Source organism: Hypomesus nipponensis, chromosome 21 (genome assembly GCF_054491055.1).
Source record: "Hypomesus nipponensis isolate SF chromosome 21, ASM5449105v1, whole genome shotgun sequence".
Classification (NCBI taxonomy): domain Eukaryota; kingdom Metazoa; phylum Chordata; class Actinopteri; order Osmeriformes; family Osmeridae; genus Hypomesus; species Hypomesus nipponensis.
Genome location: NC_140381.1, coordinates 13,251,737 through 13,279,406, shown reverse-complemented (window position 1 = coordinate 13,279,406; position 27,670 = coordinate 13,251,737). Strand labels below are relative to the sequence as shown.

Sequence of the window (27,670 nt, the reverse complement as noted above, 5' to 3'; positions counted from 1 at the left end):
AGCATCTGAATTAAAATGTAATGAGAAATGGGCAGTGCAGTTGTTGAAAATGTGCTTATTTCATTGATGAAACGGCTCATTTGTAAATTTGCTCCGACTTTTCGATAACCTAGCTAACATCGCAGTGCAGCGTCATCTACTACTCTGGCGGTGAATTGCTTTCAGCAAGCAGAGCCGTCGGAATAGTATAAATTCAACCAATCCGTCCTACTCCGTGCGTGCGTCTGTCCGTAATTGAGTCGGAGAAGTATGAATCCGCCTTAACTTGAACTCTCCAGTGTCCAAAATTTAAGTTGAAAACATTTGGTAAAATATAATCACTTAAGAGCACATGCTTAAATGCCTTTATGTTTATTATGCAGGTTGTCCGCACCCTGACCCCGACCACACTGACTTTGCGCTTTCACAACACCTGGGACCTGAGTTTGCCGATCCACCCACATCTGCTAAGAGACCAGCAGATAAACAGGGTCAGTACCATCGAGCAGTGAGAAAGAGACAGCTTTATTCTGCAGCTGAACCAGAACCAGATATTGATCCTGACAAAGAAGACAACCAGGAAGAATGACAACCAAGACGATGGGGGACAATGTCATTTGTGTGAAATGCTACAACAAGAGGTACATAAGTTGCTTTTAGAGAGAGACGCTTACAAAGACAAGCTGTCAAAATGGTCCATCTCTTCAGAAAATGTAATTGTCACATAGAATGATGCAGCTAGTCAAATTAAGTCCAAACAGAAATTATTTTCATTTTATTTTGGACTGCCATCTTTTGCTGCGTTTCTTTGGATTTTGAACTAAATTGCACCGCTTATTTCAGAAAGAAGGTTTATCTCCAAGGAGAATCAACTTATTTTAACTTTGATGAAGCTCCGACACAGACTTGCCCATTTAGACCCTTGTTTCCGGCTTGGTGTGTCCTCTGCATGTGTTTCAAATGTTATCAACAAAGTCATACCTGTCCTTGCAAAGCGTCTCCAATTTTGAATACCCTGGCCGTCCGCAGAGGTTCTTCAGAAAAACATGCCACAGAAATTCAAGAAGAGGTTTAAGAAATGCGTAGTTATCATTGACTGCACAGTTTTTCATTGACAGGCCCAGACCTGGTCGAATTATAAACACCATAATACTCTCCTTAGGATCTAATAAGTATCATGCCCTGGGGGTCAACATCATTTATTTCCAAAATGTGGGGAGGGAGGATATGGCAGGTGATGGCAGATAGAGGTTTTCTGATAGGTGACAACATGGCATGGCTTGGTGCTACACTGGTCGTGCCTCCATTCTTGTTGAAGGGCAGAAAGAAGCTACCTGGCCGTGATGTTGAGAGGGCCCGCCAAATTTCAGCATCGCGTATTCATGTGGAGCAAGCTATTGAACGGATCAAGATCTTTAGAATTCTGAAAAACACGCTCTCTCTGACCCTTGTTCCTCCCTCAAGTGACATATTGACCGTCTGATGTGCTCTAAGTAATCTTAGGCCTAAACTTATTAAATAATACTGTTACCGGACTTCGATTACTTTCCTCTCACTTTAACAAATTGATAAGCTAGAATATCTTGTGATTAGTCTTGTGAAAAGATCTTTGAATCAAAACCCTTTGCTCCTTAACTTTGTTGTGTACGTCACTGATTTATTTTTTGATTATTTTATTTATTATTGTATTCATCTTATTGTCTTTCTCTTATAAGAGAAATTTGTATGTACATCTTTAATAAATGTCCATTATCCTTGTATACAATTTTACTTGGTTTCATTGTCATGTTCTTCCCCCCTTAATGCCATAGCTAGAACTTGCCTACACCACAACTGGATAAACAGCACCTCTCCTAACATAAAGGTATCATTCATTCTTGGAGCATAGAGGTACACAAAGATTTTTGCAACATTCAATTAACATTTATATTTCGCACACGCTCTTGAAGTGCCTTGCCAAAGGACACAACATAATTTGACACGGCGGGGAATCAATCCGGCAACCTTCTGATTACAAGCCCAACTCCCTCACTGCTCAGCCATCTGACTCCCTACGTAATAAGTGTGTCTCTTTTTTCTCTTTTCATTACAAATCTGATCTTCAAACGAGAGCTTCAGTTTACTAATGTACGCATTGGAATCAGATTTATCCAATTGTAGAACATATGCAGAAAGATTAGACATGTTTCATGTGAAAACTTTCTGTCCCTCCCTCAGTCTGTCTCTGAAAGCAACTGCCTGCCTTCTTTCTGTTTGGACTGGATGCTCCTGCCTGTCTTTGGGCTCCCTCTCCTTGCTGTCACTTCTCTACACTGCTTTACTCTGTCAGATCCCTAGTGTCCAATGTAAAAAAAAAAAAAAGTGGTTCTGTTAGTAATGTAACTAGTTACACTACTAGTTACATTACTTTTGGATTACTCTATAACATCACCTGAGATGCTCTTGCCAAATAACGATATATGTACCATATTTATGCCCAAATCAACTCAAATGTTTATTATAATGAAGACAGATCTCTCTTTTCTGCTTTTTAAAACCACAAAGCTGACAAAAAAAGTTACAAGTTGTCAAGCATAACAAGGCTATACAGTACTGGCAGTAAGCAAAATGTCTCAAAATAAAATTATAATTAAAACTTGAAATGGAAACATTTCCTCTAATATTTATGCTGCTACAAGCCTGTTAATCTTTGCTTTGGTGACCTGCTGTTGAAAGTCAAGTCGTGGCTGCTTGGCTGGTGTCGGCAACAATGGCAACGGCAACCTGTTATCGGCGTCAGTGTCACTCAGGGTCCGGGGATCTTTTAGCTACTAGTCTTGAGTTAGCATGGAGCCCTTGAACATGTTGGCAGATTACAGCTTGTGTTCGCGGCGGTAGAGATGTGTTTTTGGCGTGGGCACAATGTACATTGTACAGTTATGCTTTTGTCCTTTTGCGCAACTAATACGAAGTAATGTGCATAACTCCATCCCTCAAAAGACGCCCTAAACGGCTCTGCCATTCTTGTTTATCCTCCTGAACTCTGGGGCTAAGTCAAGTGACAAGTGTTACACAAACACACGTTTTTTCTCCTCCAAATATGCAGATCGCAGTAATGCAAGCAGGGCCGGCGCAGGCACCTTCAACAAATTGGATTCCAAGCATTGTTTTTGCATTCTTGTAGTTATCCACCTCTTCTATCTTGAAAAGATATAACATATAAAGATACAACATATACTTATAGTATCTGGATAAAGATGGATGAAAGACTAAAATTATAACACAGAAAACTACTGTAATGATATCATACATTTTCAAGAGACAGTTACTGTGATCTATAATCCCTGCCAAATGGTAACAACCCACTGGCTCACATAGATTTATGTTACTGTGTATTGGTATTACACTTAACTTTATCTGGGTGTTTAAAAATAGCTACCGACAAGTGTATGGGTCGCATAATTTGCATCAACCCTAAAAAGGAATCCTATCAGTAAATACGAGTTAATACAATCGCTTAACACACACAATTATGAAAATGTGCATGCAGTCAGCATTGAAGATTTTAGTCCATAGGGATCCCATACAATTGAGAAGTTGATCCAGCAATTAGATGCAAATTGAACTCAAAAACCAATATTATCGATTCTAAAATAACAATTTCGCAAACAGCATAATCTTCTAATACAGGGCAATCACCTGGACACAAATGTGTACAGTGCACTATACGCTAGCCTACATGTCGCATCAATTTCTTCAACTCATTCCAAAAAATCTAAATAATCCACTATTTTATCCATGAAATAAACTGGCATTCTCCTATAAAAGAGTGATTCTACTATTTGCAGTACTAAGACAATAAGCAACACGAAAATTTGGATAAATGCTATATATAGTCTGAAGTGCAACCATATATGGGGCGGACAAGGGGAACTGCATTCCTACAGTCAGGGTAATATTTTTGTTACCATCAGCAAGTGCTTCCCAAGTGGCATCAAGTTGGTCTACCACTGCTTTGCGCTGTTTTAATCTCTGGGGGTAAGTCGCTCTTCATATTCGTATATTTTATATTAAACAGTTCTACGCCCGTGTTCATGTGTACTAATAAATGTCTCAAACAGACTGACATTTGGTTTGTAGATATCGTGATATTGGGAAATACCTTTTGTCTTCGCTGAGGGAAAAGGGTTGTGAGAACAGCTGTAGGTTAACACTGTAGGTTAACACTTTCACTTGGGTGGTAGTTACATGCCTGTGAATTAAGAGGTCGCTGACTTGAATTAGTTTGAGTTTATGCCTTTTTTTTGGAAATAATTGATGATTAGAGATAATTATCATGCATTGGACACGTGAAACACCATGGAAAATAAAAATGTTTGTCATATTCGTTATTGAAATTAAATAACATATGCCTAATGAATGTATTTGGCGTTGTTTAATGTAATTGTTTAATGTATTTTCCTGTTAGCAACCGTGTAGTATTATGTAGGCCTAAATAGTAAAACTATTTCAAGGTAATCCATTGTAATGACTGAAAATTGATTCGTAAATAACTACCGCATCCCAGGCAAAGTGTAGTTTGTATTCTTAATTTAAAATACCCCTTTCAAAGAACAATACTTTGTTCAAAAACATTCTGTAGCATGTAATGTATTAGTAAACTATTATTATTACTTTCCTTCACCTGGTTTTGCCAGGTCTCCTTGAAGTGTTCCCGACATGGCTACCAAAGTCATGCCTTTATATCAGGAGAAGCATGTGACCCAAATCAGCAATGATTATCGCAGTATTCACTCTAAGCATGTTGTCAAGGAGCACACCTCAAGGTAGGGTGTCAGAGTTAACTTGCTGCACATTTGAGCATAGCTGTACATTTTTGAGCTATTGTGATGGCGGAAACATTGAATGTACAAATATTTAAAAGTTTGATGCTATGGAGGGTGGGTGCTTGGAGATCAATGTTAGTTTCTTTCAAGGTGTTGCAGGTGCTCAAAAGACCCATAGCACTTAATTTCAACTATCCACCATTAGCCATTAACCATCTGATGCTCTGCATTTTTGGCAGGCTTCAATATGGCTGAAAGTTCCTTTCATGCGTTGCTTCAGGGCTGCCCAAACTTCCAACTGCACCAACCATTTAGTGGTGACACTTTGCATGATGCTTGAAGCTCAAGTCCACGGTTATTTTATGCAAGTGGAGCCTCAAGCTTCAGGATTTCTCACTCTGCAAATGCTAGTTGAGGATTTGGTGAAATCCATTTTTTTGGCCATTGTTTTGTTTATAGCCAATGTCATATGCTATACTTTATAGTGTGCTTTCTTTTGTCTCACTCATATGTATAGAGCCAAATTGTAAACACAATCTCAAAACCTTGTCTCTTCATAAACCCAAATGAACTAACTTTATTTATACATTTCAATACATGTCAATACATTTATCAATAAACTATTGCTCTAAATGTTTTAATATGAAAATGATTTGTGAAAATCGCATAAAACCTATTATGGAGAGATCCAAGGGAATTTAGTGTTATTCGTTTTTATTCAATTCAAAATGTGATTTCTTCTATTGTCACCTTTTGCATTCCGTATAAAAAGGATTACACTTATATTATACATTTAAATACAATCCCATAGTCCAACATAGTTTAGTTTCTGAAGTAGTAGAGGCAAGGATGCATTACTAACTATATTTCTAATTTCTGTTATTGGCTCTCCACAGGAAATCAAGCTCTAAATCAGTGAACCAGGTGCAGGCCAAGGCCACAGAGGCTATGGCAGAACCAACCTATACGATACCGATGTTCCGGCAAAGGTAGATCCAATTGGCTAAAGCTCCGTGCTACCATATGTCATGCTATTTTAGGTGTAAGGAAATACTGAACTACACTCAGTAGATGACAGCTTAGCAAAAAGACCACCAGCATCCTCTTTACTGACTATGAAAAAAACCTTTTGTCGTAGAGAGAATACATTAAGATTATTTACAGGAACATTTTTGGTCGGATTTTAAATTGTTTCACTGAAATGAGCAGACTATAACCCATTCATGCAAAACACAATTTTGAAGGTAATAATGATTAAGTAATTGTGGACCCTATCAGGTCTGAGCTGCAGCCATCTTGCTGTCTGTCGAGGGCCCTTTTTAGAAACACATTTTCAGTCATTTAGATCCAGTGAGTCCAATTATACTGATATACCAGGAAAGTGACAGTGGCAAACAATGAGAAGTTTATACTAGCTAAATTGTTCTACCTGAGCTGAACTAATATACTGTCTATTGGTTTGTAATATTACAGTACTAATTCAATACTTAGTTTATCTATTCTTTCATAATATGGTAAATTAAGGTATGGGATCTTGAAAGTAGACAGTAAGAAATACAATTCTACCAATGTAGAGGATAATGAGATTTGATGTCTACTCGATGTCTAGGAACGCTGATGAGGTAGAGGAGTACCAGCGTGTGTCGAGCCATGTTGGGAAAGGGCTTGCTGCCATCCAGCAGGAACTCCACAGGATGAGAGTGGCAACTAAGACTCAAGTGGAGAACATTGCTATAAAGAATGAGGTAAAGAAGTATAAAATGTCTTGTGGTCAATGTTTTGTCATGCTACGTTTAGCATGTACTAGTCTCTATGTCAATATAAACAGGGGCAGATACATGGCAACATATAGAAAATAAATGTACAAGTAGGTAGCAAGAGAGTAATTGTTTACCTTTTTGCAGATTGAGTAGAATCCATGGAATTGTTAACAATAAATATAAATATTGCAGGGAATGTAAAATAGGGACAATGTTGTATGGAATATATAGAGTTTATAGTCATGTAAGAAGTGTGGTCTTGTAAATGTTAAACACGAAGACTGGATTCCCAGATTTTCAGAAGCTCTTGGGTAGCAACTTTGTCAGACTGTTAGAGACTGTAAGACTCAGTACCACCTACCAAAGAGGGGGTGGGAGAATAGTCAATGACCAAGGCTTTAAGCTGTTGCCTTTGTCGAGACATCTTCAGGAAGTGCATGGTGTAAACTCTTTAATGGCCCGGTCTTAACCTCTGCAATGTTTTACTGCCATGAGTGGAACCTACCTAACCAGATTGTGATACACCTTAATAGGCTTTCTGTGACTCTCATCTACAGAAGTTTGTATTTTTGGGCTCGTATACATATTGTCAAAGTAATAATAATTTGAAGACAGTATTCCATTTTAAGAAGTTAATGCAAAAATCTATTTGGTAAGTTAAGATAAACAGAATATCAACTGAATATGGAAATTGATCAGATTAGGGTGTTCCTTATTAGCCTGGTCCTAACCAGACTCTCATACATTTCATTTGTACAGAGAGTTTGGGATTGCTCAATTGACAAGCGTTAACTTCCTTGAAGGCGGGTACTCTGTTGAAGTTTAAAACTATTGGATCTGCCCACAGCCACTCTGGATCTGCCATAACCAATTGCTAACGTTCGCCTTAGCCAACTCCTTCACAACTAACAGAGGTAGCTGGAAAATCTAACTTTTCCCGAACCCCGTGGGACAGAGAGCCACAACATCATGGCCACCAACAAAACTCTGCAAAGATTGTTCTTGCTCCGGCTTTAACTTTTTGATTATTCGGCAGCGTTGCCACAATGGACCGAATAGCTTCGCTCGCATCTTTCTCTGTCACCATTACTGAACTACAACTCAAACTAGCGCACAACGTCATCGTTCTCAGCCACTCCCTCTGTTCGCTGATTGGATCGGTAAAAAGTTTATTTGAAAAATCCGACCAATATGCCGAAATCCCAGACCAAGTACAGGAGCAAAATGGAAATTGAGCGGAAGTACATAGGACGGCAGAGCCAGGCTAGTTCTTTATAGAAATATTATGGGGAACTAATTTGGTGATAGCTATGTTGTATATTAATATGGTGCTCATTGCTATGTAGGAAATATCTAATTTGTAGCCTTCTCAAAGGCCTTATACAGACACTTCTGGTGTTACAGTTTTAAGTACACCTAATCTGACCTTTGAAGCACACGGAGAAGTGGGGTTAAAGTCCAAAATCTGACTTGGATAGCCTTAACAAATGTGTTGGGGCTAAAGCTTCAGGCTAAAGGTTCAAGAAGTCAAGAAACTTGTACTTTACTGTGCTTTATTCTTAAGCAACCTGAGAGGCCGAACATGGATCAGATTGATTTACCAGAGCTTAAAGCAGTGGTAAAGAAAGCAATATTCACAGCCATGTTATCTTTCCTTGAAAAAAAACTCATCTTTGAAATTACCTGTATTACATCTCCCTCATCAACCAGTTCATCAATGAAAGGACACGCCATTAACAAAGATCTACACAGAATGATAGTAATAAGATTTATATAGCACATTTCATACAATAATTGCAGTTCAAGCTGCTTTACATAAAATCTATAAAAACAATAATACAAGTAATAAAAGTAATAAAACCCTTCTGAGATCAAATTAGTCAAATGCTTTGGTAAAAAGCTGTCTTTTGAAAATGTCAAGCGTATTTGCTTCCCTAATATTTATGAGTAATGTGTTCCATAGTTTTAGGGCGTAGTTGACAAAGGCCCCATCACCAGTCCTCTTATGACTGCTTCTGGTAACTTCTAATAGGCCTGCATCTGATGATCGCACATGGGTTGAGGTCCTTATTTATAGAACTTTACTTAAAGGTCCCATGGCATGAAAATGTCACTTTAAGAGGTTATTTAACATTAAAATGAGTTCCCCTAGCCTGCCTTTGGTCTCCCAGTGGCTAGACATTTTGATAAGTATAAACCAAGCCCTGGGTATTCTTCTCCGCCTTTGAGAAAATGAAAGCTCAAACGGTCCGATCTGGAACCTTTCCCCTTATGTCGTCATAAGGGGAAAAGTTACCTCCCCTTTCTCTGCTTTACCCGCCCAGAGAATTTGGCCCGCCAATGAGAAAATGAGCTACGCGATATAGTTTTTTCCTCGAGAGACATCATGGCTTGAAAATGACCGAAGCATGGCAGTTAGCCCCGCCTCTCTCCTCCTTATAGCATTTAACTGCTACAGACACAGAAATGGCACAAGGAAAGCTCATTGTGGGACGGCTAGTAGTGGCTGTAATTCTCCACCAAGGCTGAATTTCGGGAAAGAGACTTCAGATACAGTATTAGGGGACCACTAAGGCCTATAAAAAAGCATCCAAAAACAGCATGCCATGAGACCTTTAATTGATTAAAAAAAACAATTAAACTTTGTTTTAATTAGCTATGGACTATTAATTAATACATTAACCAATACATTTTTAAACATGGTTTCCAATTGGGAAAATACAGGATTGAGGCATATGGATTTAGATAAATCTTTTGGAATGGTAAAGTTAACTATTGATGTAGCTATTGTCATTCTATTTGGATAATTTAGATTAAACACATTTTATATAGCAGAAGCCCAAATGTTTTAAATAAGCTACCATATAATTAAACACATTTGTCCTATATAATTTAGGATTTTTTTGTTTAAATTCATTCTCTATCAACCTTTGTTTTATTTCTTGACAGATAGTGGTTAATAAATTAAGATAATATGGCAGCACACCAGAAAGTCTGAGGTAAAATCATCAATTCCTGTCGGGTCAGTGTTTAAGTGTTAACCGGTTAAGCAACAACTCAGGTTTAGCCTGACAATTGGCCTGCCCTGGACCAGGTTAGTTTCCCGGTATTAGTTGCCATGGTAACTTAGCATATCTATGTAGATTTTTTTAAATGGAAATTGATCTGCTTTTATTATAAGGTCATTTGGTAAAAAAAAATATATTACAAAATGAAAATGTTCTATTGGTGTGGAAACCTTACATGCCTTTTGCTTCTTTCTAGGTTAAGTTAATGATGACTAAAACAGTTGAGTTGTGTGAAGAGGCTCACAAGCTCCCAGATTTTCTGGTGCCACTGAGGCCCCACACTGTTTGGGAGAAAACCCCTGTCAAGCTGTTCTGTACTGTAGAGGGTCACCCCAGGCCTGTTGTCAAATGGTAAGAGCTCTCATTGGTCTTTATGCCACACATAGTGACACATTTTACATGAAGTACTTATACCTTTGTTGTCATACTATGATTATGCTAATCACAAGATTTGACCATGAAGCGGAGCTGCAAGTGCTTTATTGCCTAAGTGGTATAGGTGTTTTTACTATTCCCACTTGAGCAGTAACATAAGCAATACTGCTTTTCAACTCTCTGGTACTAACTGCAAAATTACCAAAAGCAATTGCTGATTCCCTGAGCAGACATTCATAAGAAATATACATGATCCAAAGGACACACACATACACATGTTAATTAAAAACTTCTTCATTTACATTTGAAATATTTTACATTTAGATCATTATCCAAAGTTACTGCTGTACACCTCAGTCATCATTAGTTATCGTTATTTAATAAACCAGTACCAAGGTATTTTATTCTTAATTTAAGAGACATTCACTTTAAGTCCTGAGGCTCTGGTCATTCTTAGCCTCATTCACAATTATGTTGGTGGTTTTCAGTATTGAGTGAAAAACTACCTTTGGTGACTGGTTGTTAATATTGTTAATATTATTTTAGGTACAAAGGGGGCGTACTTGTCGACCCACTGAGCGCCCCAGGAAAGTACAAGATTGAGAGCAAGTATGGTGTGCACAGTCTCATCATTAGCAGGTAATGTTTCCCTTGTTCCATAAATGATATTCCTTGTATGTATTTCCACCAGGTTTGGTGTCATTTATTGTACTCAGAATCAATATTAGTTTTCAATATTCAATATCAATGCTTAATTCCTTAATACATTTGAGCCAATCAAAGGAGTGTAACCAAATTAACCCCATTGGCTTGTCTTTGTCACTGTCTCCTTAAGAGGTAATTGTGGCCTATTTCCAGTTAGAGTGAAGGACTTGGTTGACTGAGAGTTGGTCTGAGTTGGGGGTTGTGGGATGCATTTCATATTTAGTCTAAAGTTGAGCTGTGACGGCCACTGTTCTGGCACATGTCTTTAAGATGTCTCAGCTGTTCATGCCAAAGTGCTGACTTCCACGTCATTCGATCTATGACTCCCCCACCCCCAACCCCTAGCTCTCTCTTGCAACTCTTCTCCATCATAACGGTGCTGGAATCCTCATTTTGCACCCCCTCTGAACTCCAATGATTTTCAAAGCATTTTAAGAACAAGGTCCTGATCTTTAACATTATCCAATCTTAAAATTGATCAAATCTTTAATTTAAAAGGCTACATTACCCTATCTTTGGAAATAGACTTTAAAATAGTTGCTCCAGGCTGAAGGTCACATTTCTCCTTTCTATTCTCACCCTCCGTCTCTCCTTGCAGCCCTCAGAACCATGTCTGTTCCTCAGAGCTCCTTCTGTTTGATACGTTCCCAAGGCATGAGATCACTTTCCAAAAGGCAATGTCGCCTTTCCTTAGCCCATGTCATCAGACATTTGACTGGGGATTAAAAAGTTGGCCTTCAAAGGCATGAGTGTTTCCTCTGGGTGTTCAAAGTGCCTTTCTTTGAAAGAGAGGATAGTCAAATCAGCTACTCAGCTGCTGCCACGCAACCCGTTTCTGTCTACTACACTTTAGCTATAATTATTATTGGAAATAATAGGTCCTTGAGCATTGTGCACACTATATTTCCTCACCATAGGTGTGTGGTGAGTGATACTGCAGAGTACAAAGCTGTGGCAACCAACCATCATGGCTCAGCCACTAGCAAAGCAACTGTCACTGTCAAAAGTGAGTCCTCTTCATCCTCTTTATCTCTGTCTGTTTCTCTGTCTGTCCGTCTCTTTCTCTTATACAATAGAATGTGTGTAATCTATTATTGTTTTTCAGATTTGTCATGCATTAATAATTCAAATGTGTACTTCCCTCTAGGACCAGGAGGAGGTGCTGTGGAGAACTCTCAGCTTTCTGATCAAGGTGAGAAGTGTAGGAGGTAGGGAAGTGAAAGGAACAGTTCATCACAAAAGCCAAAAGGTTTTTCCTTCTACCTGTAGAGTTTTTTATTCATGTAGATTGTTGTGTGCGTTGTCACAATTTAGATAGTAACTGTAGACATTTCTGCTTTCACTTGAATAAGATGGAACTAGATTGAGATTGTCTTGTGGTGCTAAAAGTCCCCAAAAATACAAAGAAAAGATTTCCTACTCTTTTCCTACATGAAACTCTTGACAAAAAGGATTTTCTTCACTGTGGATTATCTTGAGTAACTAGGTCATGATTTCTAGAAAGAGACATTGCTGTTGAGTTTTTCAAGTTTACATTGGGGCACTTTGAGCGTCATGAAGCTAGCCCAATCTAATTCCAATATATTCGAAAAAGGGCAGACATCTCTACAGCATGAACTGTCTGTTTAAGTTGCACAACATGGTGTTGGAATTCAGCCTGGAGATGGCAGGCTTTGTTTGTGATGGGAGGCCACAAATAACTATGGACTGATAAGCAGTGGAAGCTGTTGTGAGAATTACTTGTGTACTGTTCAGATCCTGGGCCAGGAAGCAAAGGCTTCAAGTAAACTTGAATTCATATCTGAATGAGCACTCCCTGTACCAATTTTAATTGACTGAAAAAAATGTCAGTATATACACAGTGGAGCTAAATAAGAAACACCTTTTTGTATTTTTTAGTAAAAATATTTATAAATTCTTAACTATTTGTATTTAAAGTTATATAACATATTCTTATGCACAATAATTGTGCATGCTACTGTACGTAGGACATATGAAATGTTGCAGGTTTGACCATATGATTTTATATGTAATTAATTGTGAATCATATGAATCACCTATAATATTAAATATGTTGTCAATGTGTGAGTAAAGCATTTGATAGTATTAGGGTACTGTTTTGAAGGTTTCACATATTCGTTTGTCATTTATTTTTGTCCGGTGTGAAGTGCCCCACTTGACAGTGATCCACCCCAGTAAGCTGGAGATCACCCTGATGGATATGTTTGGAGTGACGTTCGGAGTGGAAGGTGGCTCTGTCAGCCTTGTATGTACAATGGTAGTGGTCCCAGATCTACCCAATTTGCCACCACTGGCCGAGTGGTACAGAGATGGTAAGATTACTATAGCATTGCAAATGTTTTTGTTTAAATGTTTTTAATTTTGAAATGTAAATGGTACCTGTTCACCTATATTGTCAGATAAACTACTGAAGTCAGGGAAGTTGGCAGAGATGAAGATAGGTGGGGGTGTGGCAAGCCTTACTCTTCCCCACCTTGCCAAGGATGATGAGGGTCTCTATACCCTACGCATGTGGACAAAGGATGGCACCGCAGAACATAGTGCCTACCTGTTTGTCAGAGGTAGGAACATGTGATATACTGCTTTAGAAAAAGTACTGTATTAGAAATGCAGTGCATGAAAGTACATACCTGAAAACAGGTTTTACTTTTGTAAATGTCACAGACTGGTAAGGCTTTAGTGTCTATGATATACCAGTTTATCAACTTCTCAAGAGCTTGATGCTGTATATAGTATTTTTATGTACATTTAATGAGAACGTTTATTTACAACCCCAATTCCAGAAAAGTTGGGACGTTGTGTAAAATAAAATAAAAAACTGAATACAATGATTTATAAATCTCATAAACCCATTATGTTATTCACAATAGAACATAAAAAATATGTCAAATGTTTAAACTTATGAAATTATAATAATAATTAATAATGAAAGTATTAATTATGGTAATTTTGAATTTGATGGCAGCAACATGTCCCCAAAAAGTTGGGACAAGGCCATGTTCACCACTGTGTAGCATCCCCTATTATTTTAACAACAGTCTATATCTGTCTGGGAACTGAGGAGACCAGTTTCTGGAGTTGTGGGAAAGGAATGTTGTCCCTTGTATGTCTGATACAGGATTCTTGCTGCTCCACAGTCCTGGGTCTTTTTTGTCATATTTTTGTTTCATGATCCACCAAATGTTTTAAACTAGTGAAAAGTCTGGACTGCAGGCAGGCCAGTTTAGCACCTGGACTCTTCTACAACAAAGCCATGCAGTTGTAACAGATGCAGGGTGTGGTTTAATATTGTATCCTGAAATATGCAAGGCCTTCCCTGAAAAAGATGTGGCCTGGATGCAAGCAAATGTTGCTCTAAAACCTGTATATACCTTTCAGCATTGATGGTGCCCTTCCAGGTGTGCAGGTTGACCATTCTACAGGCACTAATGCACTTCTTTAGTCTGGAGGACGCAGCGTCCAAGGTTTCCCAAAATTATTTCAATTTGTCTTACCATAGAACAGTTTTACATTTAGTGGACACTCTTATCCAGAGCGACTTACAGTAAGTACAGGGATATTCCCCCGAGGCAAGTAGGGTGAAGTGCCTTGCCCAATAACACAACATTATTTGGAATGGCCGGGAATCGAACTAGCAACCTTCTGATTACTAGCCCGATTCCCTAACCGCTCAGCCACCTGATTCATTAGTCCTCAATTTTACGTTGAGGAATATTATTCTGAAATGGTTCCACAATATGTAGATGCAGGTTTTCGCAGATTGGTGAACCTCTGCTCATCTTTCCTTCTGAGAGACTCTGCCTCTTTAAGATAGTCTTTTTATATCCAATCATGTTACTGACCTGTTTGAAATTAACCAAATTAGTTGCTAAATGTTCCTCCAGTTGTTTATTTTTAGTAATACTTACTTTTTCCAGCCTTTTATTTCCCCTGTCCGAACTCTTTTGAGACGTCTTGCTGCCATCAAATAGAAAATTACCTTATTTTTCCTTATAATTGTACAATTCATCAGTTTAACCATTTGACATGTTTTATATGTTCTATTGTGAATGACATGATGGGTTTATGAGATTTGAAAATCATTGGGTTGTTTTTTATTTTATTTTACTCCATCTGATTTCCACCCATTTCACTATTACCTGATTAGCTTGTTTCGTTTCTCTCTAGACGCTGCTCCCTCTGTAGCTGGTGTGCCTGGTGCACCAATAAGTGTGAAAGCATTTGACATCAGCATGGATTATGTCCTGGTTGCTTGGAAACCCCCCAACACCACCAGTGAGCCGGCCATCACCGGATACTTCGTAGACAAGTTGGTGTCTCCGAATTACCTAATTGTCAGTCTCTCTAGAACTGATTATTTAACTGGACTGTCTACAGACAGGATGGCAATTAAGTCATACTTTCATTCAATGAAACTGTGGGGAAAGCCTGTAGTGTCTATATCATAAGTGCCTCAAGCACTGTTTGGTTCTCAGTTTTGTGCACATACATCAAAGCATGTCTAACTTGACACTGCAGTTGAAGTCAATAATAACTATTGAAATTCTTAAGTATTGAAACCAACTGCCCAGTTGAAGGTATAAAAAAATTAAATTCAAACCACTCCAGTCCTACTAAACATTCAGTGCACTGATCCGATACACATTGTATACATCAATATGATACGAATGTAACAGTACTTGTCAGTATTGCTTCCTCTCGTTTCTACCATACTGGGATGTAAACTCGGGTCCTCTGACTTACAGACTCAAAAACTCCTCTATAAACACAGCTTTAAGCAGCTAAGCCACCAACTAGCTAGCTTTTCGATGGCACAGGTGTACAGTATTTACACTGAGGAGTGAGTTTAACCAATTCAACTCGGTTACACATAGACTTTCTTGTCTGTATGGTTAATTATGCCCTTATGTCCAGATGTGAAGCTGGCAGTGACTCCTGGGTCCAGTGTAATGATGCCCCAGTGAAGATTTGCAAATACCCTGTGCACGGCCTGAGTGTTGGCCACGTCTACCACTTCCGAGTCAGGGCTGTGAACAGCGCAGGGATCAGCAGGCCCTCTCGCAAGTCAGACAAAGTGACCACCCTTGACCCAGCTGAGAGTGAGAGACTGCAAGGTACTGCACGGCATGCTTTTTTCTCTGACCACCATCCTTTCTTTGACGTAAATTATTTTCATGTATATGCATATTACATTTATACTCAGTATGGGAAACAGTGGATGGAAATGTAGTTGGCTGACTTTTTTTGTTGTTGTTGCAATAGTGATTAAGCTGGATGGAAAACATGAGGTTGTTATCAAAGCGGATGACCTGGAAGGTAGGAAGAATATTATATTCTCTAATAAATCCTCTCATAAAACGATTTAATCCTCTCAAAACTTTGGAAAACTGGATACTCAAGATACTGCATAATAGCCTTATGTTTCATAAACCACAACAATAACAGAATAACATTTCTTCTAATCTCCCTAATAATGCCAGCAATCTGTATGTGTGTGTACACAAGAATATTTTTTGTTTCCCACAATCAGCTCAAGAACTGGGCACTCTGCAAAGTTCATATTTTGCAGGTGTCTTATTATAATCGAATGGAGTGCAGTGCCGCAATTGACATTGGCCGGGTTCGTTAAGAAGCTCTTAACGCGAAGAGCTTCTTAGGAGCGTTCTAAGAACGCTCTAGAACGCTCTTGCAACGCTCCTAAGAAGCTCTTTGCGTTAAGAGCTTCTTAGCGAATCTGGTAAACCCGGCCATTGTTTGAATAAGCATTTAGACAGAAAATACATTTTAAATTATTTAAAAAATAAATATTATTATTAAAAAATAATTATTAATTTGGCTTGCTATCTTCGCTCTAGACTCAGCCATGTTGAGTTGACTGAACTGCACTAAGATAGCTCTCGCAAGCCAAAATTATATTGATATAACGAGTCAAAAACAGGCATAAAACGTGAACAAAATTATTTGTCAGTGCAATTCAGAAAATCCAAGACTATTTTAATGATGAAATACTGGCTAGCTAACAAAGAAAAATACTACATTTATAGTGGATGGTTTATTTCAGTAGTTGTAGGTGGAAGGTTATTGTCTGCAATTGTTGCTGTGTAGACTAAAGGCTCTGGACTACATAAAGTCACAACATCCTAGAAAGACAACAGGGATTAGATTATCATTGTTTTAGGCATCATCACTTGCTGGACAACCTTTCAATTGGCAATTCACAATATATAGCCTACTGTTATTTAGAAGCAAATTCGCTTTTATAACCGATATGGCCAGGTTAGCAGTGCTGACTGCTGGCATATGAATCAAATGCTTTCAAAGGGTTTTCTTTATGGATGAAATGCTGGCTAGCTAACAGAACAACAATATAAAGTGGATACTTTCAGTATAGATCAGTGAATTTGGTTACATAAATTAATGTGTTTACTGATGTAAAAACTGCCTGCACATTGCAAATGTGCTACAACATTATAATCACCAGCTGCATCACAGACATGGGCACTATTCCTAATCCTAAAACTTTAGCGTCCTTGGTCATTTTCTTGTGGCTGGATATAGCAATCCATAAACGGGCATATGACAGAAGCAATGTTTGTACAAATCAGACGCATAGAAAAATGTTTCTATGGCTCTGGTACGAATGTCGGTCAGTTATCGTGTCTTATTTATGCGAAAGTGATACAGAAAATACAAGACTATTTTAAAGGGAGTCAGATGGCTGAACGGTGAGGGAGTCGGGCTAGTAATCAGAAGGTTGCTGGATTGATTCCCCGCCGTGCCAAATGACGTTGTGTCCTTGGGCAAGGCACTTTACCTTACTTGCCTCGGGGGGGAATGTCCCTGTACTTACTGTAAGGAAAAATACATTTATGTAAACATAGCAAACACCACTTAGTAAGAACGGAAGGCCTACATGCAAGCGCTGAATGATTAATTAGGCCTACAATCATGACACCTGGCTAAACCATTGTGCATGTAATCTTCTGTTATGAACTAAATGTTTAGACGTTTGTGGTGGTAAGACAATTTAACAGAGAACCAATATAGTACAGTTTGATCAACATAATGGGAGTCAGGGGAGTCAGGTGGCTGAGCGGTGAGGGCTTGTAATCAGAAAGTTGCCAATTCGAAATGCCAAATGATGTGTCCTGGGACAAGGCACTTCACCCTACTTGCCTCGGGGGAATGTCCCTGTCTTACTGTAGTCGCTCAGTCGTCTGCTAATGACCAACTGTAAACATAACGTAACCAACACAAACGTAACATAACGTAACCAAACTAACGTAGAAAGCAGCAGACAAATTAAGGCTACCTTATCATTTGCATGAATGTATTTCATTGGCAATTTGTTTAAAATAATGAGAAATTGCTTTTATGAAGTGCATAAGTGACTAGAATAGATTAGGTTTAACAAGTACATCAGAGATGACAGAGAATTTCAATTGTGATCTGAGAAATATAGGTACCAAAGCCACTGAGAAGAACTGTCATCACCAGCTGCATCACAGGCACTGCACTAACTATCTATAATTACAGACATCTGTGTGTTACCGACATCATCGCGGGCACTGTGCCCTATCTATAATTCCAGAAATATGTGTGTGTTTGCGTGCACAGGCACTGTGCACTATCTAATAAGTAATCTGTATTTGTCTGTTTCACTGACATCTTAAGCACCAACTGCATCACGGATACTGTGCACTAGTATAATCAATTCTAATACGGATCAGATTCTAGCGATGGCCTTGTAACATTTGGTAAAAGAATAAAAGTTGAATACATTATAGGGGACATCCTAGTAACATGTAGTTCCAAACTCTTGACTTTCACATTAAAAACTAATCCCTCCATCTTGCTCTGTCTTTTGGATTGGACTTTGTAGGTAACATGGTAACAAACAATTCTGGTAATAGTAATAGGATACATTCATTCATTCAACCAACAACCCTTATGCAGATTGCATCTTTGTTTTTCCTACCCAAACATTTTAACATATTTTTTCTGGGCCTCTTGCTAAGTATGATCTTAACCATCTCTACCTCTAATAATAATTTTTAGTTTAACACTTCAATCATAGCAATTTCACTAAAAATATTAATATTATTATACACAGTGAGAAATATTGTTTTAATATAAGTGTTAGTGTACTTTACTGACATTCACTCCCAATCTAGGTTATGTAACTATACCAGGGGAGCCCACAGATGTGCATGCCTCTGAGATATTTAAATCCTATATCGTGCTGAGCTGGAAACCTCCCAGTCCTCGTGGACGGGCACCGCTGTGGTACCTAATTGAAAAGGTGTGTGTGAGTTATCCCATCAAAATCTACAATAGACTAAATAATAAATCTGTAAAATGACAGAGTATTTCAACCACAGTAATGTTTGAAGGTTTTTTCACATTCAAAAAAATCTCTGTGGAAAGTCTTTTTTGTAGGCTGTACCTTTCATTTGCCCTTCACGGCTCTTTCATAGTCCATAGCAGGCACTGAGAGTTGGCAGAGAATCAACACAGCAGTCAAACTGCAGTCCCCTCGCTATCCTGTTTTCGATTTGGAAGATGGGAAAAAGTACCAGTTCCGTGTCTATTCAGTCAACCTGTATGGCTCCAGTGAGGCCTCTGAGCTTACCGATCCAATCCAGAAGGTGGATGAGCATGGTAAGAGTTGGGTTTAGTACACACTCACACACATAGACACACACATGCACACAGACACACAAACAGGAATTTAAATTTTTTGAAGTAATAGTTTGTAAATTATCATATCTTTCAGGTTGTGAGCGACCTAGTGGTATGTAAAATAGAAATCTGGATGTATAACACATTCTAATTTAACTGAGCACTTCTGTCTCACAAAGAATATTTTGTGTTTATGGTCACCTGTCTAAGAACGTCCAAAGACTTCTTTTTTTTTTATATCTCAGTTTCATTCTTTCAATCATGACTCGTCATTGTGATTATGTACTAACAAAGTGATTTTTATGTAATAAGGTATGAGGCATTTTTATGTAATGCCTCATACAGTATGACTAAAGCTGCAGTACCCACAGCACATATATTTTTATTCTGATGATATATTAAGGCAGAAATGGCAATATATTGTAGATTTCTACTTATTAGTATTAGTCCATATGGGCAGATTGATTTGACAATACATACTTGATCACTACCAAACAACTTTTCTTATGTTTGTCAGATAACAACACAATATAGACCTTTTTTGATGAACATTCTAGAATTTTCATTCGTCAAGTTTGGCCCTTGAAAGCTTCCGGTTTCAGACACGCGAATGATTGTTTTGATGGAAGTCAGCTAGTTTAGAAGCATAAGTGAGCAAGTTACAGTGGCATAAAACGTTTTTTAAAACAATGTCAATTGTTGCTGTGTTTGGCTGTTCGTCGAGATTGGGGAAGAATAAGTTGTCAACAAGTTTAAATTTCCTATAATAACGGGACAATGAGATGACTGGGTTGCTGCTGTAAATAATAGCTTCTTGATATTTCAACGTTGTTTCAATAGTGGCTAATATTGGTGGAAATACCGTTAGAATAGCGTTGATTTAGGTTGTTTTTTCAACGTTATTTCAATATTAAATAAGGGTGCAAAATGATGATGGGTCAACATAGTAGCTACTATTTGAAATAGTGGTAGACATCGGGATAGATTAGATAGCTCTACCGTCCTTAGGTAGGCTAGGCTATCAATTTTAGATCAGCCTAAAATAAATTATAGTTAATAAGGTACGAGAGGCAGTACTTCATCGCCAATACAGTACGTATTCCAGGGTGCTGTCGGCAAAGCACTGCGACAAAGTACTGTACGATAAAAAGGTTAAAGCAAAGTACGATAAAGCAAAGTACGATCATTTTTTGTCTAGTAATTTGAATTCTGAATTCGAAAGTGGAGGCAAAAAAAATACACACTGCTGGCTGTTAGATTTTTTTAAAGTCGACTTTCTGTTCTAAAAAGCTTTTGAAAATGTAATTGACGTCATACACATCGTACGACCAGAGCTACTGCTTTACGGCAAGCTCTGGTCACTTACTTTTTTCTCTCAGGGCATCGACAACACAGCTGACAGGTTAGGCTATTCCTGTCAATACACATGCTAGAAAGACTTTTGGCTTGCTAATGTTGTTGCTAATGTTGCTAATGCTCTGACATTCTGATTCCGCTTCGGATGCCATCAAGCAAGAGCTCTGGTCGTATCAGTCCTTCACTAACCAATCAGCATTCATTAGCAGAATGCTAGCGTGTTATAGGCAACAACGACTCACCCTGTAAGAAATCAAAAGACATAAGTACTCGTTCATTCAACTTTTGACCTATAATCCATGTTGAACATGCAAAAACTACAATCAAATCGGAGATTTCTCAACGACAATCAGGCGAAAGAGACAAATGTAGCCGTTTAGCTCCATAGACTCCCATTCAACATGCACTCGCTCGCGATCACCCCCAGTGGAACTTTGGTGGAACTGCAACCAAATTCGGTACAATGGGGCTTAATAGGGAGTGGCAAGGCTGTCCTTAAACAGGCTCTGCTTTTAGTTATTTTGAATGCGCACTAATATAGAACCCTCCCCTTTTAAGGTAAATGTAAAAAGGCGTACAATACTTTATGCTCAAGAAAGCACACCCCGTGACTCACTCTCGACCAATCAGAAGGCTAGATTTCAACCACCCGTATTATAATCTAAAATAAATAACGTTCTGATCCAGTGGGTCGGTAAGGGGACACTATTCGATGTGTCGCTGCTATTCACAGCCAGTTAATTGATGGTAATATGCGCTAGTCATGTTAACGCGATAGTGAAGTGGCTAGCGACTAGCGTTCTAAACTGGTTTGTTGTTGTTTATGTTTCAAAAAAGGTCTATACATCTTTTAACTTCTATACTTCTTTTTCTTGTGGTGTCAAAAATTCAATGTTTGTTTCATATTTTAGTAATAGTAACGGTAAAGGATGATATGCATGATGATGCTACCGAAACTTCTATACTCTACAGCCGTGGCCAAAAGTATTGGGAGCGACATACATTTTGTGTTTGCAAAGCTTGCTGGGCGTTGGCATAAAATTACTGCTAACATAATTTCAGTAAGTCATATCACCAGCACAGGGGAAAGTGTGAACTAGTTCTAGCCAGGTGAAATCACTCTATCATTCGGATTGGATTTTAAGAGCAGATAAACTGCTGTAAAAGAGGGGACTATTTGCTTATCATGAAAGTTTTCGCCCCAAGAAAGCTTAAAAAAATATTAAATGTGCCTTATTGGATTCCAGTATTCTAAAGAAACCTGTGAAAACATTTTCCTTAAAAACTGAACCAGCAAACTTTGCAAAACACAACATTTGTCATTGCCAAAATTTATGGCCATGACAGTATACTTAAATTCACAATCCCAGATTAGATGGAGGCCACCCACACTGTGTGCAGTCACCAGGTCTTGTTAATGCATAACTGACATTAACACTATCAAATGTAGTTTGAAAGAAATGGCAAAATATATGATCAAAATGTGTTTAATTTAACTAATTGAAGGTAAGCAACAATTTTGGTGGGTGTATTGAATTGTTGTCCTCCACCTTCTTTAATTTAGAGAAACATCCTTTCAATTGAAACATTGCAGCAATTCGTTTTTTTCATAATGTAGATAATGATTTGACAATAATAGGTTGGTCAAAAGTATGAAGGATTATTTAAAGATTCAAAAATAAGTTCATGTAAAATATGGAATAAAGTATTTTTTTTTTTTATACTTCCATGGAATATAGGCCTACTGTATATTCAAGGGCGTAGGTTTGGTTTGAACATTGGACGGGACAGTTTTACCAAATCCTTAACAAATCATTTGACAAGTTTGCAGGTACTAGCTAGCATAGCTTTGAGCTTTGAAATTTGAGTGAGAATGTCGCCCGGTACAGACCGCATAGTTGAGTGGCAACCATGTCTTCACGTCATGTCACAAAGTTCATAATTTTACAGTTTTACAGTCAATTCTACATCTAAAAAGTCGAGCAGGGCAGCTTTCAAGAGATATGGGAATTCTGCTTTTAGCCAGCTGGTCCGATTATTTTTCTAATTTGTAAAACTGTCAATCTGAGTGAGACTGCATCCCCGTTACACTGTTTTGACGTTAGCCTCAGTCAGACTCTCTCACTGGCAGTGATGAACATTGAGCCTGCTTGACAGTTGTGTGACGTTGGGTGATAATTGGTCTATTTGACTTCATGCAGCCCCGGCGTTGCCTGCAGCCCGGCTGACTTGAAGCAGCCAATGGCATTCTCAGCCGGCTGCAGCCTGAAGTCGAACACACCTATCGTGATCAGCGCTCTCCTGCCAATCAGGAGTAACGCTGACTTTGAGTTAACCAAATGTGGAGCAGAACATTTTAAAATAATGACAAAAATATGTTTAGACTTGCAATTACTGGTGTGGACAATTACATGTTTACCAACATTGGTGAGGACATATCCCTACCCTCCCACCCTAAATTTACGTCTATTGTCAATTCCATCCTTTAATATCTGTTTGTGTAGGCGTTCCATCTGCCCCTGGTCAGGTTGTGGCAACCAGGAACACTAAGTCCTCAGTGTTTGTCCAGTGGGATCCTCCAAAACACCCCAATAAACTCATGGGCTTCTACATTGATGCTTGTATTGTTGGATCAAAGCAATGGGCCCCTTGCAACCATAAGCCTTACAAGCATACCAGGTAATCACTTAAACCTGCCATGTTCCATTGCAGTCACACTTAAAACAAGTTGTAGTTTAGCATTGACGCATCATTGTAAACTATTTATGGTTTTGGTATAATCAAGATACCAAAATAATCTATATATAATAATAATAAATGACTAAATGTAATAATAATAATGTGCAATGCCAATACACAGTAACAAAAAAACATGGGAATCCTGTCAATGCTGTTTTTTAGGTTTGTGGTCCATGGACTGATTCCTGGAGAAACCTATGTGTTTCGTGTCCAGGCTGTCAATGTCTATGGTCTCAGTGATGAGTCACAGGAGTCTACACCTATTACTGTGGAGCCTGCCCTTAGTAAGGAATGAACACTTGCTCATAGCCCAGTCACATTTATAAATCAATTTAAAATATTTGTTTTCCTTTTAGTACCATATATGAAATACTTTATTGTTTTATCTAGTGGGTGGAGTGGAGTATGGTATGTATTCGTTATGTTGCTAGTTACTATTAATGTTTCTAAACACACCCTGTGTATTAAATTAGGTTCACAACTATACTTATTCACTGAATGTCACTCTTCGTTCAGTTACTTACCAACATTGACCATTTACCACAATGCTTCTCTTCAATTTGACACCCCTTTTTAGAAATCTGATTACAATAACCTCCTTACATACAAAAATATATATATTTAGAATACAACTACTTGTGGGTAAAAAAAAAAAAAAAAAATGTGGTTGGCTTCTATTACGTACTTTATTCACTTCACGTTTTTATACACAGCTACCCCTGGACCACCATTTGGCATAACTATGTTGAACTGTGATGGGTCCTCCATGACCTTGGCCTGGAAAAGCCCTAAGCACACTGGGGGCTCCAAGATCAATGCTTACTACCTTGACAAGCGTAATGCTGACACCCTGGCATGGAAGGAGGTCAATGCAACTGCCACCAAGGAGAGGATCTATACAGTAAGTACTCAGAAAAGAACAGAAGATTCTGTATACTCTTGTTTCCACCAGACCACTCAATCTGCTCATTGGGATGTATTTATTTTTCTCAGGTTGAGAATCTGACTGCAGGAATCTTCTACGAGTTTAAGATTCAAGCAGGAAATCTGGCTGGTGTAGGAGTCCCCTCTGCTCCCAGTTTTCCCCTCAAATGTGAGGCTTGGACCATGGCAGAACCAGGTAGATCGTCTTCTTCATGTAGGCCATACTATCAGCTTAACTTCAGGATCACATTTAAAAAGTAACTCACATTTCACCTTTGACCTCTAGGCCCACCCTATGACCTCAGCTTCAGTGAGGTCAGGGGTGACTCTCTGGTCATCCTATGGAAAGCCTCAGTCTACACTGGGGCCAGTGCTGTTACTGGCTACTTTGTTGATAGGGCCAAGAAAGGCTCCTCAGACTTTGTCACCCTGAATGAAGAGGCTGTTAGCCATCGTTATCTGCAGGTAAACTTTTATAATTTCACGAGGGTTACAATATGTAAGCCAAGGCTTGAAACTTTAGGACCATCTATATAAAATATTGCACGTGTTTTGATATTAAGGAAAGATGTATTTGTGTATTGAGTTAAGTTTAACTTGAGTTTAACTTCCCAGGTAACTGGTCTGGAGGAAGGTGAATTGTATGTGTTCAAGGTACGAGCGGTTAATGCGGAGGGGATCGGAAAATCCTCTCAGCCATCTGAGCCAGTGTGTGCCAAGGCCTTGCCAGGTAATGACTGCTGTGATTGTACTCAATTGATAGTTGACTGCCAAACCAGTGTTACATCTTCAGACATCAATATGACACTAAGAGCAAAGGCCACATTTTCATTTTTCATTTTAAGTCCTTCACTTCTCCATTGCACAAACATATTTCATATTTAAGGTACCAAGGAGATCTGTTGTTCAGTGGATGAAGATACTGGAGACATCTTTCTGTCTTTTGATGCTTGCGAGATAAGCGAGACCTCCAAGTTTGTGTGGTCCAAGAACTACAAAGCAATTGGTGACTCTACAAAGGTGTCTATTGCAACTGATGGCAGACGGTAAGCCCTTTATGTCTGTGAGATCATGGTCATACTGTACTTTACAAATAAATTACCAAACTTTACTCAGGTTAAGCAGTCATTAGCAGAGAACTGTTGTTTTAGTCTCTCAGAGTACAGTTGTTTATTTTTCAGCTCCAAGCTTACTTTCAAGAGCCCTAATAAAGAGGATTTGGGCAGCTATTCTGTTGTTGTGACTGATACCGATGGGGTTTCAGCCAGCCACACATTGTCGGAAGATGGTGAGTAGGTTTTATTCAATTCAGGGGTGCAAACTCGTCACCTTTTGGGGAAATTAGCAGTTTTTGATCCCAAATAAATCATTTGTGTGATTCATGTAGATCTGCAATAAGAATATTGGGGGGGGGGGGGGGGGGGGGTTGGGTCCTCCAAGTAGCCTCATCTGCGAACGCAAGCTGTCATGATTATTTTTGTTAAGCTTGTTGTTTGGCCAACAAATATATTTGGTTGGCCATATATATATTGCCGCAGCAAATATGAGATCTGACTTGAAAATCGCCAGTAATATGTTTGTGAATTTGTAACGAATCTGGTGATAGAGGCAGACTGATACGTGAACACCGGCCGCTTAGCCAATGCTTTTGGCTGCCTACAAATTTCATGTTTCAAAAGTCAATAGCTTCTCAACAACATGAACTAGGAGCGTCAAAATAATGTTGAATATGTATGCATTCATGCTGCAAAGCCTTATTTTATTTCATCTCAAGTTATTAAAAATTAATTATTTATTTAAAATAAACCTTCAAACTTCAATAGCTTTTTGGTCATATGACCTATAATCCTCAAATTCATAACAGAGTGTTCACTGACTATATATTCCCCGACGAGCATGCCCCGGACCCCCGAGGGGTTCGGATCCTTGTCACCTTTATCATCCCTGATGAGTTTGCACCCCTGGTCAATTACATTTCAAATGCAAGGCAGTTGAGCACTCATGTTCCTTGTGTTCTTTCCCCTGTAGCTCTGAACAGCATGCTAGAACTCAGCTATGCTATCAGACATCCAAGTAAGTATTGTGATCGATTCATGAATGTTGCAGTAACATTTTTCAGTGATGTCTCATGAAATTAATTGTATTTTCTTTGTTCTTGCTGTAGTTGTTCCACTAAAACATGGTCTGAACTATGAGATTCTGGAGAAAGGTCACGTGCGTTTCTGGCTGCAGGCTCTGAAGTTGTCCCCAGCTGTTTCCTACAGGTTCATTGTTAACGACAAGGAGGTTACTAGCAGTGAGGTACATTGCAATTTTACATGAAGGGGCTCTTCTAAAAAATATTTATTTTTGAAACAAAGTCCTGATATGCTGCAGAATGTTTTTGATTAGGGTAAAAACTATTGTAGTACTCACCTGTTATTTAAGGTTAGTGATCGCTCACTCACTTTGATTATCCATCACTCATATGTATTTATAGAGCATATTTAAACATAACAATGTAAACAAACTTGCTTTTCAATCATATACATTTGTAAAAGAACATCAACATAATGACACTGATACACTATAAACATGAAGCCAAGTACACATCAGAATCAGAAAGGGTTTTATTCGCCATGAAAGTTTGCACAGACAAGGAATTTACTTTGGCAGGAAGGTGCATACATTAAACATATAGGAATCCTAAAAGTCGCACAGGGTGATGGGGGTGAGAGGGGCTGTGTTCTTTCTAAAGTCCACAACCATCTCCACTGTCTTAAGAGCATTGAGCTCTTAAGTTGTTCTGGCTGCACCAGGTCACCAGTCAGACTCATCCCCACCAGAGATGAGCCCAATGAGGGTGGTGTCGTCCACAAACTTCAGGAGTTTGACGGATGGATGACTAGAAGTGCAGCTGTTGGTGTACAGGGAGAATATCAGAGGGGAAAAGACGCAGCCCTGAGGAGATCCGGTGCTGATGGACCGGCGTAGCTGGTAATGGTGGCGCTTGGGAAGTCAGAGATGGCGTGTTCGACCCTCGGTGAAGTGATTTTGCTTCAGGTGGTAAAAAAGGTTTCTTATATACTATTATTATATGGTACCGACAGTACGAGCGCTCTGATTGGCTATAAGGTAGTCATGCCAGCTGCGTATTGACTTCATTGTCAGTCCGCGGTCTGATACAGATTATTATTGCCCTTCTCTGACGTCATCTTCAAAATGAGCGATTTTGAGGAGTCAGCTAAGTCTATGGTTTTACCATCCAGGCGATACT

At 38.8% G+C, this 27,670-nt stretch overlaps 1 protein-coding gene across 2 annotated transcripts in view; it reads left to right on the top strand.

The window, feature by feature from the left end:
- Positions 1-3,894: 3,894 nt before the first annotated feature.
- The window catches only part of myom2a (myomesin 2a), a 43,103-nt gene continuing 19,327 nt past the window's right edge, over positions 3,895-27,670 (top strand). Inside the window, exons 1-26 of one of the 2 annotated variants that reach the window (XM_084684897.1) lie at positions 3,895-3,996; positions 4,656-4,784; positions 5,681-5,773; positions 6,394-6,529; positions 9,809-9,963; positions 10,534-10,626; positions 11,610-11,698; positions 11,840-11,884; positions 12,861-13,025; positions 13,113-13,274; positions 14,881-15,022; positions 15,628-15,827; positions 15,976-16,029; positions 18,888-19,015; positions 19,191-19,374; positions 19,490-19,507; positions 23,256-23,430; positions 23,653-23,774; positions 24,204-24,391; positions 24,484-24,610; positions 24,701-24,879; positions 25,030-25,144; positions 25,301-25,460; positions 25,596-25,702; positions 26,443-26,487; positions 26,579-26,715. In XM_084684897.1, coding sequence (XP_084541023.1) covers positions 4,678-4,784; positions 5,681-5,773; positions 6,394-6,529; positions 9,809-9,963; positions 10,534-10,626; positions 11,610-11,698; positions 11,840-11,884; positions 12,861-13,025; positions 13,113-13,274; positions 14,881-15,022; positions 15,628-15,827; positions 15,976-16,029; positions 18,888-19,015; positions 19,191-19,374; positions 19,490-19,507; positions 23,256-23,430; positions 23,653-23,774; positions 24,204-24,391; positions 24,484-24,610; positions 24,701-24,879; positions 25,030-25,144; positions 25,301-25,460; positions 25,596-25,702; positions 26,443-26,487; positions 26,579-26,715 — 3,126 coding nt within the window. In that variant the 5' untranslated portion in view covers positions 3,895-3,996; positions 4,656-4,677. The remainder of the gene's footprint in view (positions 3,997-4,655; positions 4,785-5,680; positions 5,774-6,393; positions 6,530-9,808; positions 9,964-10,533; positions 10,627-11,609; positions 11,699-11,839; positions 11,885-12,860; positions 13,026-13,112; positions 13,275-14,880; positions 15,023-15,627; positions 15,828-15,975; positions 16,030-18,887; positions 19,016-19,190; positions 19,375-19,489; positions 19,508-23,255; positions 23,431-23,652; positions 23,775-24,203; positions 24,392-24,483; positions 24,611-24,700; positions 24,880-25,029; positions 25,145-25,300; positions 25,461-25,595; positions 25,703-26,442; positions 26,488-26,578; positions 26,716-27,670) is intronic. The other variant, XM_084684896.1, reaches the window with a different exon arrangement.